This window comes from Coturnix japonica, chromosome 7, assembly GCF_001577835.2.
Source record: "Coturnix japonica isolate 7356 chromosome 7, Coturnix japonica 2.1, whole genome shotgun sequence".
Taxonomy (NCBI): Eukaryota; Metazoa; Chordata; class Aves; order Galliformes; family Phasianidae; genus Coturnix; species Coturnix japonica.
In genome coordinates this window covers 25,631,832-25,652,397 of record NC_029522.1, presented here as the reverse complement: position 1 = coordinate 25,652,397, position 20,566 = coordinate 25,631,832, and the positions used below count along the sequence as shown (strand labels likewise).

General features: G+C 34.0%; 1 protein-coding gene across 1 annotated transcript in view; it reads left to right on the top strand.

The window, feature by feature from the left end:
* The window catches only part of KCNH7 (potassium voltage-gated channel subfamily H member 7), a 187,511-nt gene that overhangs the window by 155,957 nt on the left and 10,988 nt on the right, over positions 1-20,566 (top strand). Inside the window, exons 10-13 of the mRNA XM_015868998.2 lie at positions 3,709-3,961; positions 7,493-7,698; positions 10,353-10,452; positions 19,452-19,715. Coding sequence (XP_015724484.1) covers positions 3,709-3,961; positions 7,493-7,698; positions 10,353-10,452; positions 19,452-19,715 — 823 coding nt within the window. The remainder of the gene's footprint in view (positions 1-3,708; positions 3,962-7,492; positions 7,699-10,352; positions 10,453-19,451; positions 19,716-20,566) is intronic.

Genomic DNA, 20,566 nt, shown 5'->3' with positions numbered 1-20,566 from the left:
AATTGATCCCAACATTTCCACTTGTCTGAGGTTAGGACATGTAGTTGTCACCAATTCTGTTGTCACAAATATGTCTGAAACTGGTATGAGTAACATTTAACTGTCATCTTGAAAAAGACTAGCTGATGCTGGTTCCCTCCCCACTTTTAAAAGATGACATTCCTCAAGGTAATATGAATGACATATTATAAACACTAAATTTCAACCCCAAATTGCATATAAAATATTTTATTTCCCTGTCAATGACACTTTCCTCCTTCACAAGCATGCAAAATAGATAAAACAATGTTAATTGACATGGAATAAGTTTCAATCCATACAGGAAGAGATGAGTGAACTTGGACTTGACAACTATCAAGAAGGAACAACTGGAGCCTGGGGTCATAGCATCATGATTGCTTTTTTCCTTGTTTTCATTCTCCTCCCTTCTTTTGGGGGTGGTGTTAAAGATGATTTGCTGCTCTGTTAAGTTTTCTTTTGAAGATCTGTGTATATTCAGTTAAGCATTAATTCTAACCATGAGAATCTAATATTTTCCTCACCAGGGCATGCTGGAATTCAGGAGATAGTGAGTGTAACAGTAGAAAGATGGCAGGAAAGAATGGAGCAATGGAAATCTTGCATAATTTTCTATTAAAATAATTTATGAACTTGGGATTTATCATTGAGAATAATGCTACTTAAGGAACAGTTCCTTGCTTTACAACTTTCAGAATTTCAAACTCATATTTTTGTATCACCTAGTCCCACATTTATATGTTTTCAAAACTTTTCTGTCTTTCATTTTTTAGAAAAGTGTTTTTTAACATTTTCTTGATGTATTGGAATATGACAAGAATGTTTACAAAACTCAGAAAACTCACAACAAATAAAATACTGGAAATACCGTATTTAGATTTTTATCATGTTTAAAATAATCTCACAATTTTGAAGAATGTATTTTCTAATATTTAGAATTGACACTATGTATACATGTAATATATTGATGTTGATTTCCCATGATGTAAAAACAGGATTTTCAACTGAATCGCTCCTCTACACAAAGATATTGGTGAGAATCATATAATACCCTCTTAGCATCAGCCAAAAATTGGTGAATAAGAAATATTTTGTCGAAATAATTGAACTCTGAATATTGGAAATGTACACGGAGCCTGTATGACAAGATGTTGCATATACTGCACAATGTAAGATTTAGTTTGGAAACATCTTATTCTGTATTATAGCATCTACTGGACTTGGATTAAATACCTCACTGCATACAATGTGAGCAATATGGTAAGCTCCTTTTGTAATGTAAGATAGAGAAATGTTTTAGAAATTTATCTTCAAATTGGCTTCTTTCTTGCTTTTCCAATGTTGTGTTAGTAATCTCCAAAACTCCACTGAAAATCACTGTTATTTGTGCACTAGTCTACCTTCCAGGCATTTGAACGCTTTGATATTAAAAGTAAATGTGATTCTTCTCTGATGTAAACAAATGTTTTAGAATGTAAGCTCCATGGGGCAGGGACTTTTTCATCACATTTAATTGAAGATAGGGTATTATTTTTCAGTGTTATGGGTATATAAGGCACTATTAATTAATATGCAATGATTTTAGAACAGTTTCATACTAAGTATAAATTATCAAAATAATTTTTTCTTTAAAGATATCCCCAAAGTATCTTCAGAAATGTAAATCAACACACATGGTCTGCACAGGTTTTGCTTAATGGTAAAGTACAGTCCCTTGATAAATGAAATAAGTAGAAGCTGATATGAAAAAATGAATACAGATTGTCCTATGCTGTACTCCTGAGTTTCTAACAATTGAAATACTTTTTTTCTGTAAGTATCTCTGAATTTAAAAATTGTTTCTTATTTTGCATTCTTTATAAACAGAGCTTTTCTGCATTATATTCAGAAAAGGGTTGTAAGAAAAGAATTCAGTAATTCAAAATGGGTCTCTTTTTACTCATGTGACTCAAGAACAATTTCAAAATGTACACCTGCAACTTTTTCCCAATTGTCTTGCTGGCCAGACAGAATTATTCAGTAAATAAATTGCTATAATTCACAATATTTTTATTTCAATAACAACACATTAAAATCAGCATAGTAATTGCAAACTGATTATATTTCTAGTTGTGTAAGGGACAGAGAAAACAGAGTGATAACATAAATGCTTTTTGTGCATCGTTTTCTTTTGCTTCTTGTTGAATGTTGGCTTTTTTTGAGGATGTGTGAATTTCATGTGATAATGCCCTGAGTCACAAAAGTTTTGTATATATGTGTCTTATAACATTTTGTATATTATTTCATAGCATTTATTTCCATTAGCAATCACAGAATCATTTCAAACTCAGTAAAGGTACTAATATTTCTTTTATAAATCATAGCTTGGCTTGTGTGGACAAAAGCCTCATATGAGAAATGTGTTTGTCTTCTCCATTAGCAAGAAATATGAGTTGAGATTATATTTATGAAAGAAGAATGAGTGCACAGACTGTTATTTTGCTGAAGTATAAATAAATGTAGCAGTAACTGAATGCATTTTGTGGATATATATATTTTTATGTGCAGGAATATTTACTTGTTTGTAGAAAAATACTATATGGGATAAAGAGGAATGAATTAATAGACTGCACTAATAACAAAAAGACGCATGATATTCTCTTAATTAAAAGTCTGCCAGCCTCAGTTCCTGTTTTGTCCTTGGAAGTATGCAACATTATCAGAACAGTGCCTGTATTGATGCACTTAACAGAGAAAGTAGTTTTCATCATGGATAATAGACAACAGGATTTAAATCACAGGAAGGGTGGTATGTTATAATGTGTCAGCCCCATTTTTGAGCACAGAACTCAGAGGTGTGAGGGGGACAGCACTTTCATAGAAATTACTGCAGAAATGTTCATTGAATCTAAAAGAAGGATAGGTGAGATAATTCTAAAGGATTTAGGAAAGCTCTGACATAATAACCACATTGTAAATAGCTTGCTTTTCTTCTTGTAAACAAAATTATCATGTTACCATGGTTCCCAAGAGGAAGCCTCTGGATCTATATCAGGCAAATTCCCATTGTTATGAGTAAAAGATGAAAAGGAACCATAGCAATTAGCCCTGTCACCTGCAGAAGTAATATTCTGCCTATGTAAATATGCACAACATTGTATCAATGATGTATATTATTTTTTCTGATAAAAATCTGTATCACATACTTACAAATAACATATTTAACATGAAAATCTCATCAGAATTCCCCATATCTCACTCAGTTAACTCTCATTTTGCAAATGACAGTTATTTCAGCAGAAGATTCCTCTTATATTAAATGTGCAGGATTTTATAAATTATAAAAAAGAAATACATATATATAGTCTGAACAGGTGAAATGCAGTCAAGATTCTTCTTTTACCTGTCTTATTTATTATTTTACTGCAGTATATTCATTCATACACCTTTATTCCATTTCTGTAATGAAATAAATCTTAATAATTCATATTGTAGCCACTACGTTTTGAACTCTATTAATATTCATACTGTATATTTTTTGAAATATAAATTAAACTATACATTTGCTGAATTGTAATACTCTGACAGCCCTTCAGAGCCACCTCTATTTGTATGTCACTTCTTTCCTTCTTGTCCGGGAATAAAATAAGAAATGTAATATACTGTTATTTTCATAGCATTGATATGAAATCCTTATGCTTGTCTTTCCAGGTCCTGAAGGGCTTTCCAGAATGCTTACAAGCTGACATTTGCCTGCACCTCAACCAAAATTTACTTCAGAACTGCAAAGCTTTCCGGGGGGCCAGTAAAGGCTGTCTTCGAGCTTTGGCTATGAAATTTAAGACAACACACGCTCCTCCTGGAGACACGTTAGTGCACTGTGGAGATGTCCTCACTGCTCTTTACTTCGTGTCAAGAGGCTCCATTGAAATTCTTAAGAGTGATATTGTTGTAGCCATTCTAGGTAAGTAAATTACTACAATGCATGTTAAGGGTCAGAAAAAGAAATGTTGTTCCAGGGATCGGAAATCTGAATGTTTAGTCACTGTCATGTAAAGTCAGAGAAATAATTTAAGGAGCAAAAGTATTCCAATAACTCATGTGCACCAAAGAGTCCACTATAAATTCAGGTGTGGGTTGCATTTAACCAGGGTAAATGGTGAGAAGATGCAAGCTGAGTCAAGCACATGTCAGATTACTCCACTACTGACAATGCTACATCAGTCAAAGCCATCTGATGTCCTTTTCTTGAGCAGCTTGGACTCTAATAGAAAAGTGTGGGTAACATGTAGAAAAGTATAACAGATTGATCTGATCTAGACTGATATCTAACTATAGTAACATAATTATTTCCCTTATATTTCTTAAGAGCATATTCTTACTTATATAGTATGGGGAGTTATTTGGTTTTTTACTAGTGAAGTATGGCTCAGAGCAGTGTCAAATTCAACTGGAAAGCTGCCTACAGCTGGTGATGGCTCTTACGTGGAATCAATAAAATATATTAGTTATAGCAATTAAAAAAAAAAGAAAAGAGAGAAAGAGAGAGAAAAGAAATATAACTAAATATCTACAATGACTAAAAATAACCTAAATAAAACTACAGATTATTTTTCCATTTACTATCAGGTAATTAGAGCAAACAACAATCAAACAGATAAGTAAGGGTTTTGTTATACTGAAAGCTATACCAGCTGTTATATCATTCAGTTCTCTTTTTTCTATTTATCATCCACTGTGGGAATTTACAGCCAAAAAAGTAGCTGAAGCACATTGTGGATTGGTAGCAATGTGTTATTAATTCACTTGTGACTGATTATTCTGCTAGGACATTGCAGAGAGAATACATGAACAGAAATACAAAAGTATGCCTACAGCAATCCTTCCTTATATTTAGATAAATTTATCAAGATAATTTGTTATCTCATGCTGTTGCATCCTATCAGATGGGCCAGATGAAGGCACGAACGTGCAAGAGTGCATGCAAGTACAACACTGTGAGTTGTTTATTTACCTGTATGAGCATCTTCCCCTGATTACAAACAGTGTGGTTCAGTGAGGATTTCAACTCTTACATCAAATACATATAAATTTCTACAGCACTCAACAACCAGGAAAAACCAGCTTATGAACTCATTAATTTCTTCCTGGATGGAAGGTGCAAACCAGTTGTGTTTTGTGTGTTATACACATCAGACACTTGTGCACCTCTCACACTGCAGCAGAACCTCAGGTAACTGCAGAACAATGCCACTGCATATCTTCCAGCATGTATCTTCTCACCCCGGGTGGTGCAGGATGGATCCTTGCTTCCCCAGGGAGTAGGAGTCCCTGGGGTGGGAGCCATGAACAACAGCACAACAGCAGCCAATAAAAGGAGATGTACTGTGGACCCATATACATTACATGGCTCACAAGGCAGGAGCCTGCCTGCCTTATAGCTTATACTATAGCTTATAGTATTCTTCAGGATACTATACTCTAGTATCCTGAAGAAACTGGCATTTTAAAAACAAACAAACAAACAAACAAGTGAACAACAAAATATAACACCACAAACCTAAAAAAGATTATCTGTTCTTAACTAAATATTTTCCTCTTCCAGAAAAAAAAAAAAAAAAAAAAAGTAAGGAAAAACAGACAAAAACCTCTCTGTTCTTTGTTCTCTGGCATTGAAAAACTTCACAGGTCGTGTTTCCATTCTGAACAGGTTTTCCAATTTCATTACAGAAATTAAAAAATTCCAAAAAATGATGGGTGTGTCCACCTGTTTTCCTGAGCAAATCATCACTATTTAAAGCTGGGTCTTGTGTATGTTTGGTGGCCCTGCTAGGCAGGGGGGTTGGAACTACATGATCCTTGAGGTCCCTTCCAACCCGGGTCATTCTGTGATTCTGTGTGATTCTGGGTCTATCACTGAGTATGGTCTGATCCATACTGGTCTGAGAGCAGTACTTCTGTGCCAAATTCTTAGGAAAGATGATGTCTGTGAACCTCAGAATCCACTGCCTCTTTTAGTGCTGCAAAAAAGGATACTAAAGAACTGCCATCATATCAGTGTTGTCATGTTACAAATAAGGTATTATATACCTTGTAGAGGAACCTTTACATTCATAGATAATAAGATGAGCTGGACTATTCAATTATGTCAGCTAATCTCTGTTATATCACAGACCTCTAATACATTTCATACTTTTAACTATCTGTTGTGTCTAATGAGTTGTGTTTGATGAAAGTGTAATGTTGAGAAAAATTATGAATTTTGATCTGAAAGAATAAGATAAAAATTTGATCTCCGTTCATCACAGTTTCTTTCCAGTGAATCATTCTTATTATTAAATATGCATGAAATTTATGAAATTTTCTTTCTTCAGCTTTTTTCCATTGGTTCTTGATTTGCATTCTTCATTATATTCTAGAGGTATTTCATACTGAGTAATTTTCCTCTCCTTAAGCATGTGTGAAATATTATCAAGTTACATCCTTAATCTTCCTATTGATAAGCTAAACAGACCATGCTCACCACAACTAAGCCCATGAAATAATTTTTGCATATCTTAGCTACTTGCTCAGCCATTTACCAGCTTCTTTTAAAACAACAAACAAATAAATAAATAAATGGAGAAAACAGAACTATCTGCAGTAATTTAAAATAAAAACCACAAATGCTTAGTGGAGGCAAAATCACCCATGTCAACTGTTTTCACTTGCTATGACTACTATTCTTTGCAACAAGTGTTTTGCCAAATGTACTCCCCAGCTCTATTTTACAGGTATATCATGCATTCTTTTATTTAAAGAGTATTTTGTACTGGTCCTTGGCTCCTCTGCATTTGTGAAATTTAACAGCAGGTATAGGGAAAATAAGCAATTAAATAGAGGTGACAATTTTAGCAAATAGAGTGAATGTGTCAACATTGATGAAAAGAATTGTAATAATATCAAAACAGAAGCAACTATGTTGAAAGAGTTTCATCAAAGCAGCTTCTACATCTTGGAAGATTAACATTCCCCCAAAAAAGTATAAAACCTAGTAATTTCCTACCAAAATATATTTCAAGTAAGGTTTGTTTCATTGTACATTTTCAACAAAATGAGTTTCTAGGACAGAAAGGTCCTGCACTCTACTGAAAGTCAAAAATTACATCTTTGTCACTGTAAGAATGAAATTTAAATTAATAAATAATGTTTTTCTGAGAAAGGAAAAGGAAACTGCTTTTAGTGACACCGCTTTGACAAAACTGAAGAAAAGCTGTGATGAAACTAGATTTTTCTTTCATGTTTCCGAGTATGTGACTATAATTTTATTGATTTTAATTTACTGTTTAATAACAGTGCTATTGAATTACACCAACGTATGTGCAATGGTAATCAGATTGTAACACTTTGTGTGAAATCAAGTATTTAACGTGAATATCATACATAAATACACAATTGAATTTAATGCCTTATTCACATTTGGAATAATAATCTCCATCTAATTTTCTTTCTGCAGGAAAAAATGATATTTTTGGGGAGATGGTACATCTTTATGCAAAACCAGGAAAGTCAAATGCAGACGTGAGAGCTTTAACGTACTGTGACTTACATAAGATCCAGCGAGAAGATCTCCTAGAAGTTTTGGATATGTATCCTGAATTTTCTGATCTTTTCCTCACAAATCTAGAACTGACATTTAATCTGAGAGATGAAACTGCAAAGGTACCTATAAAAAGTGATATTTTTTTCCTTAGCATTGGGCAAAATCTAATCCACAGTAACAAAACTTGAAGATAGCAGCCTAAATGCCAAGGTTATCAAAATTAAAAAGCCAAGGTTAGCAAAACTAAAAGCTAAAAGCCTGAGGCCAAATCCTATTTTGGAAAAAAAACAAAAAACCCACACTCACCTGACTGTTTTTCCTGGAGTCACTTAAACTCAGCAGGAGTGAATGAAATTATCCAGATAATGTTAATCTAACAGGATTTGGTTCCATATTTAAACAGTATTAAAGTTTTAGCTGGGAGGGTTTGGGACGTTTTGTTAAACCATGGAAAATATGTTTTTTACTAAGCATAACTATAGCCTGGGTCACTACAAGGAGAACTTTAGGCACTAAATATAATTGTATGACCATGAAATAAAAATAAACCATATTTTCCAAAGTCATTCTTTGTCTAACAATGCAGAATATTTAATTGCCTTTCCAACAGGAGTTGATAATTCTCTTGTCTTGGAGTGCACCTTACTTCTAGGAGACTAAAAGCATAGAAGAGACTTTTCAAATGTCATTAATTCTTCAGATGGGCAGGGATTTATTTCTCTTTTTTTCCTACAGTTACTCTTCTCTGTGGCCTCCTTTGCCCAGAATGCATCTTCTAGAATGCAGGAAAAGTAGAAAAATCCTTAGCACTTCCTTATCTCAGGCTGAAGAAGTCAGTCTGAACCAGGAAAAACAAAGGAAAGTTAGACCAGAAGGGAAGAGGGGAAGGGCTTCTTGGGCTCTAGAAAGTGTTCGCTAGAAATTTGTAGGGTACACTAAGCACTGACCACCAAACATGAGTTATGCTACCCAATAAATGGCAAGTTTACATTTCATTCTTCTGAGTTTCTTTCTATTCGTTTGTGGTTTTTTTACCATACTTTCAAGGAAAAGAAATAATCAGTGAGAAGAGGGTAACAGAAATTGACCTTGAAGACCTTCCAAGAAACAGAAAGAACACTTGAGTTTTGGATGATAAATAACAGGAATGGCTTTGCTAATCACATGTTGATTATTACCTTAAAAAGATTAAACAAAAATAGCTTCTGATTAGAGATGACATTTTCTTCTTGAGCCTTTTCTTCCATTAAAGATTGTTCTGAAAATCTGAAAAAAAGATCACTTCTTTATTTCTAAATGTATTCTATTATGTTTATTGAAAAGGTCATCATTATATGGGAAATACAACACAATGAATTTAAAGTCCAGTAATAAATTTAACTTGGAACTGAAAGTTCACATATTTGAAAAACTCCTTGAAGATAAATTTAGATTAATGATTGTGGTCTTCTTAGCATTTTTTTTTCTTGCAATTATAATACCATCAATGTTTTATCATTATTTTTCTAGATCTGAGAAAACTGAAACAAATCACATTATGTTGTAAAGACACAAAGGAAGTTCTTGCTGCTTAGATCCTTTAGAAATTTTTCAGCTGATATTTCTTACTGCTGTGCCAGCTACTAAGAAAAAAATCAATAGACTTCACATACAGGAAAGGACAAGCTTGCCCATGCCTCTGAGCCTGTAGAATCACACTTTTCTCTAGCAGTTTGCATTCCACTGACTGTCACAATCCAGAAAATCATCTCCAAAAAAAGTGATGAACACAATCTGATATAAAAAACTTCACTCTGATGCAGATTTTTTATCTTAATAATAGATGCTTCTGTTTTAACTTCTGCTTCCATCCTCTCATTTTTATAAAGTACTTTTTTCCTCTTGCAGTTATTCTACTAGTGACCCACCATTTAGACCCCTTGGTGATCAGGTTTACAGCGTGTAGAGAAAGATATAAACCTTTACCATGTTTCCCTCTGCCCTTCTCACACAGTATGTTTTCTTGAGTAGCACAGGAAACCTCACTGGCAAATGGAAGGAAAGTACACTGAAGTCAGTGCCTTGGGTGTGTACACAAAGAGCAAAAATTATGTTTTCTTGGCTTATCCATAAATTTCTGAGTTATGAGTGAAGAGTTAAATGTATCTTGTATTCATAAAGGCAACAAAAAGCACATATATTAATGTGTATAGAGAAATACAGCATTATATTAATCTATGGAAGTATCTTCATGAACTGAATAGAGAGGAAAGGAACATCTAGAAAGTTAAAAATAATGAGGAATATATTGCCCGGTGCTTTTCAATCTCTTATTTATTGTTTTAAAATGCAACCTTTATAATTAGTACCATACAATTAAATATAAATCTAACTACAAACAGCTACCACCTTACTCCTTGCAATAGTATACATTCTCTGTTAAAGTGATTTGTTTAGTGTGGTTTTTGGGTTGTTTTTTCTTTTTTTTGGATTTATTTTCTTTAAACTGATTTTAAACACATCTGTGCTAGTTCAGAATGCTGATAATACAGGTGAATTTATTTTTCAGGATACTTTTTCACCATCAGGTAGCAACATTGCCAGTTTTGCTCAATATGTATGAAATTTTTAACATTAGCACTGACCAGTGCTATTAGATGGGGATGATGTAGACTGACATGAGTAATATTACCTTTCTTAAAGCTTGCACATGACTGAGTCAATCAACTATTGAAAGTCTGCTCTCTTTATGTGGGACTAATCTGTCATTATGTTTCATATTTCATTAATCAAGTCTGACATCGTAATAAGATCACAAACTACTAATGATACAAACGGAGATAACTGCAAACTAAGAAGACGGAAATTGTCCTTCCAAAGTGAAATAGAAAAAGGTAATTAACTTCCTTTTTTATATTAGACAGCACTGCTTCTTTATTCTTTAGTATTTCTGGGTACACCAGGGTCCCGTTTTGGTTGTTACTATCTTGAGACTTGTCTTACTGGTCTTGAGAGTCCATCTGAGCAGTAGAAACATTGTGTGCATTGTCCCCTACATGGTTTTATATGTCTAGAGGATATCAGTGTCACCTTTCCATGACCTCACATCCATCAGGGCAGAGCTATTCAAACATTAATCTACTCCAGTATCCTTCAGATAAACATGTATATATATGTATGTTTACATATATCTGTTTATTACCTCCAGGCCATTATCCATTTTCTGAGACATCATGTTTTAAAATGTTTGGAGAAACTAATCTACTAGATTATTTACCAGCAGTGTTGATTTTATTTCCTCAGAAAAGTACTTTGATGAACTTTATGTTAAGTGGTGCTTCTGCGTGGCATTAAAGTGTCTGTTTTCAGGACACAGTAGATTCATTTGGCAATGTGTAAATGGCAGGTTTTCTGTGCTTGCATTCACCTTAGAGGCTTTTGTGAGTAATCCTTATGAAGGAAAATTTAGTGAAATACTAAACCCAGTCACAATATTCAATACTCCAAGATACCTGTAGCTGTAGTCATACTGCAATAATCATGAAGAAAGCTAAATTTATACAAGATCTTCATTTTCATGTAAGGAAAACACAATTGCTTGAATAAATTTATATGTACATGGTCCAATGATTTGTCCAACAAATTAATGTTCCTAGTACACCAGTTTTTCATACTCCTCAGTTAAATCCCAGTCCTAAATACAGCACAAAACCAATTTTAGAATTGCATAGTAGTTGATAATAAATGGGAACACTTTAAAGGTACATGGCAAATATAAAGCTTGATGAAGAAAGACTTCAATCTAGAGTGTGGCTGCTCAGAACAATGACATTGCCATTTGATCAAATAAACATCTTTAGGGCAAGAAGCCAAGACTGACACCAAATCTGTCAAGAAAACATCCCCATGAAATATTCAATCTGCTCATCACTAAGAATCTGTTGACAGAGGTGCTCTGCCTGAATAACCTTCAAATTTCTTATGAGATAACATATGCTCCCATCTAGATATGTTGAAAGTGATCTTCCATGTCACGTCTGCTGCAGAATTACAAATAGGATCCTCAGGTGTCAACGTGGTGCATAGGCCTCAAGATTTTATGGTTCTTTCTCTCTAGGTTATATTGAATACTCTCTCTACAAGATACTTATTTATTTTTATTATTAATATTTATTTTTATTTTTTCTCTCTTTTGAGACAGTATAATTTCTCAGAGTTCTATCTTTGAGAAAAAAATAAGCCTTTCTTTGGGAAAGAGGAGACAAGGCTTGCAACAAGCACCTCAGTCCTACAGTACCTGGTGACTCTGAGTTAGACTTTGAGAAGAGCAGCACATTTAAAGTCCACCTAAGCACTGAATATGCTTTTGACCCACTGGTTTACTGCCCCCCTCAGGTCCCTGTTCAGATTCTTCATATGTTCCCACTGACAGAGGAGGCAACTGGTAGTCATAGTCTCTGTATCACTTTTCTGTGGCCCATCCTATATCCTGTATGAGGTTGTAGAGCACTAGGTTTTACTACTGGGTTGTGAAATTCTCTTTTTTGTTTTTACCTCTCATGGAAGAGAGCTGCATCATACTCTGATCCAGCATAATTAGACTATAACTGATAAATTTTTCAGCGTGATCCTGTAGAGTGCTTTAGAACTGGAAAAGAAAAATCAAGTTCCTGAAAACAGAGCTGGCAAAAGCATTTCTGACCAACATATTCTTATAGATAAAAAATGTCTCACATAATGACTTTTAATGATCATATTTTGATTTTGTAACTGAACAGACTACAACTTGAGTAGACAAACAACATTCTCACTTTAATTTTGATGTTTTACATCTCACCAAATTATTTATATGTAATTACTACAGGGGAGAGGATTACCCATTCTTTTCTTTCAGTCATTGACCTATATTACATAGTTTGAGAAAGCATTATTTTCATCTTTAGTGTGATCATCAGTGATTTTCTCTCTTCTGGAGTGCTAAAGTGGGATTGCATTATCTCAGCCTTTAGTTCATGCTAGCCTGATTTGGACTTTGTTGCCATAGTAACTGTTCCTGCAGGAGTTTTATCAGGGGTTAAAGAAAATCCACACAGCTCTCACAGCTGCAGATAGTGCCACTATGTTTCCAATTCCAAGTAAGACCTCCTTAGTCTACCTATACACATTCCCATCATTTCTTACCTGTGTCAAAAGAAATTGATCTTAGCTGCTACGTATGTTCAATCATACTTCTAAAAGGTCTAGCTTGTTCTCTGGTTTCCAGAAAGCACTGGAAACCACAAGACATCCCCTGCAGAAATTAAAATATGCACTGCATAGCAGTTTATTCTTGATCTCACCTAAAAGAAATTCACTGCAGGACTTTCAGTATAATGGATGAGATTCCTTGCACAGGTGCAGCTGCAGCCTCAGCCAGTTGCCATAGATGCTTGACAGTCAGCCAAGAAATTCTCTCCATGACTGCTCAAAATAAGCAGTATTCCTGCCTGGCATTTCCCAACAAAGTTTTCAGATGGGTTGGCAAGTTAATCTCCTACTGAAAAATGGTGGACAATAAACTGTTCTATCTAAATTCAGTTACTTTATTTAGCAGTGCAGAACACAGTCTTTTCTTGTTCATTTTTTGCTTTCCTCCAGTAATTCCAGTTCAGTGGCAGTTACCTGTTTTTAGCTGTTTTCAAGGGCAATGTGTATGATCAAGAAGTTCCTTAAGTTCTGATTGTTCTGACTGCAGATCTGATATTCAGTGCTGAAAACACAGCATCGCTAGAGTTGGTTCCATCAATACAGAATCCAAACATATAGCTGGAGGAAAAAAAATAAAAATAAAAATAAAAATAAAAATAAAATAAAAAAAAAAAAAGCAAGTAATAGACTATCACCCTAGAAAAGTAGAAAAGTAAGATCACTTGGAGCTTGAAATCTTGAGAATGTTATTTCCTGGAATTCAAGCAATATTACTTTTGCTACTGTCTTGTGTAACTATGTTAACGTACACTTTTGTGACACTATTTAAGCATCCAATTATTCTCATGAAAAGCTATCACTTGCATTCATCTTAAATTCACATAACCCTTATCTGAAAGCTATCAAAACCCTGGACCTGGCCTAGGCACTCACACAGAATTCTTGTGAAGCCATGGAAGCAATCAGATAGAAAATCCTTTCCCAAGATAATGCTGGTTTGGAGCTACACTTGTGCTATACTCAAATCCCATCTGCTCTTTGTTCTTTGAACAGGCCATATAAAATATATATGGCCTAGAACAAGATATAGTGTTCCTGAAATCTCACCTTCAGCGAAAAGTGTATGGTTGTCAGAGAACCCATCGCTGCAGTTTTCCATCCACTCCTATTATTTTTGTTTTTGCTATTACCACAGTGCCTAGGAGCTACCTCAGGGAGCTTCCTTAAGAGTCTTGTTTCTACAAGATGCTCCCAGAGAGGCTGTTTCCAAATGTTGTGTGCAGGCACACATGCCAATAGCTATCCTCTGAAAATAAAATAAAATAAAATAAAATAAAATAAAATAAAATAAAATAAAATAAAATAAAATAAAATAAAATAAAATAAAATAAAAGTACTCATAGCTCTATGGTGAAAACTGCATTCCCTTTTAGAAGAGAATTCTAAACTTCAGCTCTTGACCTGAATCCCTTTTCAGGTGCATATTCATACTTCTTTATTTCTGGTTTTTAAAGTATAGCATTATTTCCTGAAAAATAAATCAAGAAATGTCCTTCCATTATTATCTAATTATCATTAAAGTTTATACAAAGCCAGACAGTGGATGGAAATTCAAAGACTTGTAATTCCCTCTCTAACTTATTAATTATTATATTATATGCATTATAAATGACACAAAAGAGTAAATGAAGGATTTCATATTCGCGTTAACTATGAAACTTGACTCTGCCATCTTCTGAAAATATCCAAGCTTTGATATAACTGTATTTGTCTTGAAAGATTATTTTTAAACAATCAATCAAACAAACAAAATTCCCTGATGGAAATAATGTAATTTCACATATTCTTTGTTTCACCCAAGATTTGCTGGAAATTATGCTGTGCAAGAGCATTACTGTATTTGATATTCAGAGATGGAAAAAATGAAAATGAATGAGGCAGCCCTCATTTTATCATGAGAATTTGGCACTGTTGCTAAATCAAATTATTAATGAATACATGATGACTTCAGGGTTCATTACACTGTTCTTTTATTTCTAAAAATTTGAATCCTATGGTCTTCAAATGTGAAGCAATACTTTTATCAGAGAATTGGCACACAGTGCTTTATTGCTTTCTTTATAACTAAAAAGCTGTAAATGTAACTTTCCATTATTAAGAAATGACCTATAGTGCAAGTAAGTATTGTATTAGAAGCACAGAGTCGTAGAATGGTTTGGGTGGAAGAGACCTTAAAAATTATTTAGTTCCAACCTTCCTGACATGCCCATGAGCAACACTCTTCAGCAAGAAGAAAACCCTGCATAACAAGTTCAGGTTTCCTCTACACACTGAACTCTGTATCAGTACAAGATACTGATACATCCAGATAAGCTTTATAGAACACTACACAGTTATTTAAATTCAGATGTGTAAAAGGTATTCTTTATATTAATTCTCTCATTGTACTAAGAGTTACTATATTATATGCAATATATAAATATTCTGATGATAACCAATTTCTACTTTTTCATATGAGAGCATTTGGAAAATATTTAGAACTGAAATCCTAAGGATTTTCAATACATATTTTGTACAGTTCCCAATCTACTGTTCTCATGCACACAAAAATTGTGATTTTGCCATTCAGATTTCATGCATTTAAACCTATCCAAAAAGTTCTTAGTTACATTAAGGAGATATCTTCATTTCCTAGCAGTGCTGTGGAAAACACAGGCATGGCTGGAACATCAGTGTTCAAGTTATGAATTAACCACTTTTGATTTTTGGACTTCTTTGAGATTTTGCACCTTTTCAAACTGTTTGTGAAATTGTATTGAATGTTTTCTATGAAATGTGTGGTCACTGACTTCAAACATTTGCTGTCTTTGGTGCATGAGTGGGCACATGAGGAATTTTTCTGCTCTCTGGCAAGTTTACTGATAATTTTAAATTAAAGAATAGACAACAAACAGAATTGTTCACATGCAAATATTTTGTTCATATGTAGGAAAAACAGATCGACCATCACAGAAATATTTGTGAATATCACATAAGAAAAACCTAGTAACAATTGAACCAAAATACTTGCTGGGAATCTGAAGACCTGCTGACTTTTTGGGCAATCAACCATCTCTCCTTCAAAGTCACAGTGCATTTCTCCTTACCAAGGGACTTACTTGGTGTAACATAAAATGATATGGTAGGATTTTTCAAAGGAGTGGAGCAATATCATGTCTGCTGAACAGATTTACAGTTATACTGATAATTTTAATGATGAGGATTACGTGTCTTATGGTTTGGGATATAAATTGCTTTCTGTGGGGGTGAGGAAATTATTCCCATCATTTCCTCTACAAAATTGATTTTGTCAAGGCATATTATGGGGCTTTTTATTGGATAGCTGAAAAAGGGAATAAAAATTTGCCTTCTTCTGATACGCTATGCTACATAGCTAAACTAATTAAGTATGACAAATTCAAGTTAGTGAAATTACAGTAATATTAAACAATGCTGTTCCACATGTAATATATTACTGGCACTTTCACCAATATTGTTGCTAGCAGAGTGATATGTTAGGAGAAAGTATGTCTGGCTCATGCAGACTGACACTGTTTGAATAATGCAAAACTTCAACACTGCAGGCTAACCACAACACTAGAAAGAAACTGTGATAATTGTTGCACTAAGCAAGATTTTATCCCAGTACTTCTGTGAGTCATAGTTGCTCTCCATTGGCCTCGTGACAACCCTGTTTCTTTTCTTTGACTTGCATTGTCAGTGCAAGTGCAAAAAGCTCTAAAAACTACTGTGAAGATTTTGGGATTTCCAGACAGCAAATTATCAAATGGCATTGCCTGTAAGATTGTCAGGCATCCAAAACATATAGCAAGCTAAAGCATGTCCCATAAAGAGTGTAAATGATGTTTGTACATGTTTGGTAAAGCAGAAAGTTACACAAATCAACTTCTGTAAAACAGTTTTTCTAGTTCTTAGAAATAGAGAGTCAAAATTGCATTACTAGAAAAGGAAAGAGGAAGCACTAAGATGAGGGATTACTCTCTTTTTCCCTGAAACAGAAGAGAAAGGAGAAAAAAATACTTTTGAAACCTTGAGCCTGTCTGCCAGAAAGGGAACTTATCCATAGATAATATGGATATACAAAGATACAAAATTCTCATCTGGAAAATGATTGCCAAAACAAGGACTGGATTTCATCTAAAAAGTAAAAACAAAAGGGAGAAATTTACTCTGTGAACAAAGCACTGCCTAAATGTGATTTGTAATATCTTCTCATTGAGCTACAGAAGCGCTGCTGAACGGTTGAGCTGAGGTGCTGAGCTTGCACCTGCAGAGCCAAATACAGCTCAGTTCCATTTGCAGAGAAAAATGGGATTATTCTCTAGCATCAGTCTTTAAAGAAAAGACAGCTTATGACTTATCTCGAACACAACAGATGCTATCAGATACAGCAATTGCACTAAAGCCAAAGACATGTATTTTGAGATAGATCATCAGGTTAAAAAATATTCATTGATTTCAATAGGTTTTCAACCATTTTCACCATTTTTCTAATACTAGGGAGTTTGTTATGACTGAACAGCATTTGGAAAAGAATATGTCCTGTTGATTTGCTATAGATGCAGACTAAATGCAGACACATCAGTTGAACCACTCTGTTTTACAGAAGAATAATTGCTAGGATCTTGTTTCTAGATATTTTAATATTCCTTGAATATGACAAGTAAGATGATCTGCTATATTTGAGCTGCTATACTATTTTTTTTCATTAGACTCTCAATGACCTCTCTTAAAATTAGTTCACTGGTTGATTTGTATTCCATAGGGTGCTCATTACTGTTAGTGTACAACATCCCATGAATATAAAAATTACCCTAAAAATGGCAATTTCAGCTTTCATTATAAGGTCTTTTTCACAGTCAGCAGTGTGTCTGTGGTTGAAGTTAGTCAAGCAGTAAGTAATTAAGAAAATTTACTGTACCATGACTGCATGCATTTCACCATGTGAGACATGAGACATATACATTAGAATTTTCTTATGACGCTTTCTTGGTTATTTTTTGTTGTTTTTTTGTTTTTTTTTTTTGTTTTGTTTTTTGTTTTTTTGTTTTTTATTCTTGGGTGATGTGTGGGACATCTACCCAGTCTATGTATCGCCCAAAAGCCTTACACTGTCAGTCCATTAGCATCTGTGTTGATGCCTTAGAAGTATCAGAGTGTTGACATTATCACTTACAGCTAGTAATTCTGCTTTACAAGAGCCAAATAAAGTTAGTTCAGTGCAGGGCTGTGTAAATTTTCCCTAGAGACTCCAGAGTGTACAGTTACAGGAGACCTGCCTTGGTACAGGTTTTATTTTGTAGACCATTACCTACTCTCACTGCTCATAGATGTCTGGAATCCTGCAGAGTGCTCCAGATACAGATACTGCATTCTCTTCGTGCACAATAAAGAGAATTAGATAAGGCCACACTTTCATTTCAAATAGTAATCAGAAATCAAATAAACCTATGTGATATAATAAATGTTGTATTAACCACTTCCATAGTCTGTAAAGACTACAGACATTCCAGAAATATGTTGATTAGTAATTAGCACAAAGCAGATGGGAAGTCATGCTGTCTCCCCAGGAAGTTAATGCAAACTAGTTACAGTATTTATACACTGTTGAGACTACCCTGCTAAAAAGTGTTTTAAATAAATAGTAGAACTGGAATTATCTTGACATTTCAGTTAAAAATAGGGGTAAGACCAAATACTGAATTTGAAATTAGATTCAAGTTCGTGCTGAAAAGAGATCAGGAGTTCTCTATATCCACAAATGATCGTTCTTGTGTTTAAATTCTATTTCCTTCTTACAATGTGTTCTTTAAAGGCACATGCTTTAAATCTGTATTTTTATTTGCCATCTTTTAACACTACTGAACCTCCTGTTCCTCACTCCAGATCCTGAATGCAATTAATTAAAGCCTCATTGTGTAAGTGGCTGGTACTTTCCTACCCTGTATATTGCAGCTTTTCACTTACTTATTCAAAAGATTGGATGATCAGAGCAAAATGAATAGCAGTTAATTCAAAAAGCTAAGGAATTTGGACTGTTGATGCCATTTTGAGATGATCCTACAAAAATAGATAAGCAACTTCATCCTTCTTTTGCCAAGAGGGTTCTATCTCCCATATCAATCCTAAATATAAGTATGCCAGTAATGTACATGGAGAAATACACCCATATTTATCTAGGCCAGCATTTTGTGGTTGAGCTGTGACCTTCGCTGGGAAAAGAATAAACAGCAAAGATGCCTTTATGTAGGTATAACCTGAAAATGTAGTTTTGAAACTGAGTCTGAGACCTATGGTTGTTTTACTGTGAAGACTGCGAGAAAAATCCCAAAATGTGAGAAATTAGAAGAGAGAATTTATTAAGTTCAATTTTTTAAGCATGTGTCTGGATTTATAATGCGTTTATTTTTTGAGGTTTCTCAAATGTTATCCTTAGCTGGAATAAAACAGTGAGTAAATAGGAAAGTTGGTTTGATATAAGCAGCTTTTTGAAAATTACTTGTGATCCAGAGATGAGAAATCACATAACTGCAAATGTCTTTTGTGTCTTTAAAAGAAATATAGATCTCCATCCTCCAACCAGAATAAACTAGAGCACAAGTTTATAAACTGCATATTATTCCACATGATTATTTCTATCCAACAGATTATTTCAAAGAGAACGATCAGAGTGATCCTGAACCCACAGGGGACAACTCCAGATTTTATCAATCTATTAAGAAACACTTTGAGGAGAAAAAAAGTGGCTCATCATCATTTGTGTCCTCCATTGAAGATGAGCAGAAACCCCTGTTCTCTGGGATAGCTGATTACCCATCTGTAACAGAGAAAACTACAGAGCTGGACTTTGAAGAAATGATTCATGCAACAGAAGAAATTCTTACTGACAAAAGAAGTGACTCTTGCAAAGGTAATATAACTGGTACTATTTCTTAAATTTTGATTAGACATCTTTTTTGGTTTGATTATCAAATCATTTTCTTAATGATCCTATTCTTTACATAATTGTTATGTTTGTGTTTTCTGAAGAACAAACAAGAACATCTATTTTAGATCAAAAATTAATATTTCTGAAGAGGACCACTATAGTTTGATACAATGACTGTGGAACCAAATTACAGAACCTCACAAAGGCTATTCCAGGTTTTGTTAACAAATAATCTCCTATCTGAACTGCCTCAGGACAGATATGTAAACAAAATCTCCAAAACTGTCAACCATTTCACTTGAGTGTCCAAGGATGAAAAGTACAATCAAATCAAGAGAGTATGATATGCCAGGGTTGGCTGACAGTACAAAATCCTACATAATGAGTTAAATAAGTCTAGGAGTTGTTCAGATAATTAGTTCCACTCTCTGCATTGATGATGCACAAACAAAATTTAGTGAAAGTAGCTCATAACAGCTTGAAGAAATGTTATCTCATTTTGTTGTATGTGTCAATGAAAATCATCACATCTACAAGGAAAACGTAAGAACAAAGATTTGGTCTTTTGTATTTAAGAAATGATAAAAAAAACTAGGAAGCATCAGTTAATTTTACAAAGGGTTTAATCACAATCAATCACATTTAAAATTACATTGAATATATTAAAATTTTCATTTTATCATTGATGTGAAGGAGAAATAATGAAAACCCATAGATTAATATATTCAGTCTTGCTGAAAGTTCATTTGTAATTGTTTCAGTCTGAAGGGAAGAATTACATACTTACAGTTTAATACTGTCTTCCCCAGCATTTTGTTTAGAGTCAGTTTAAC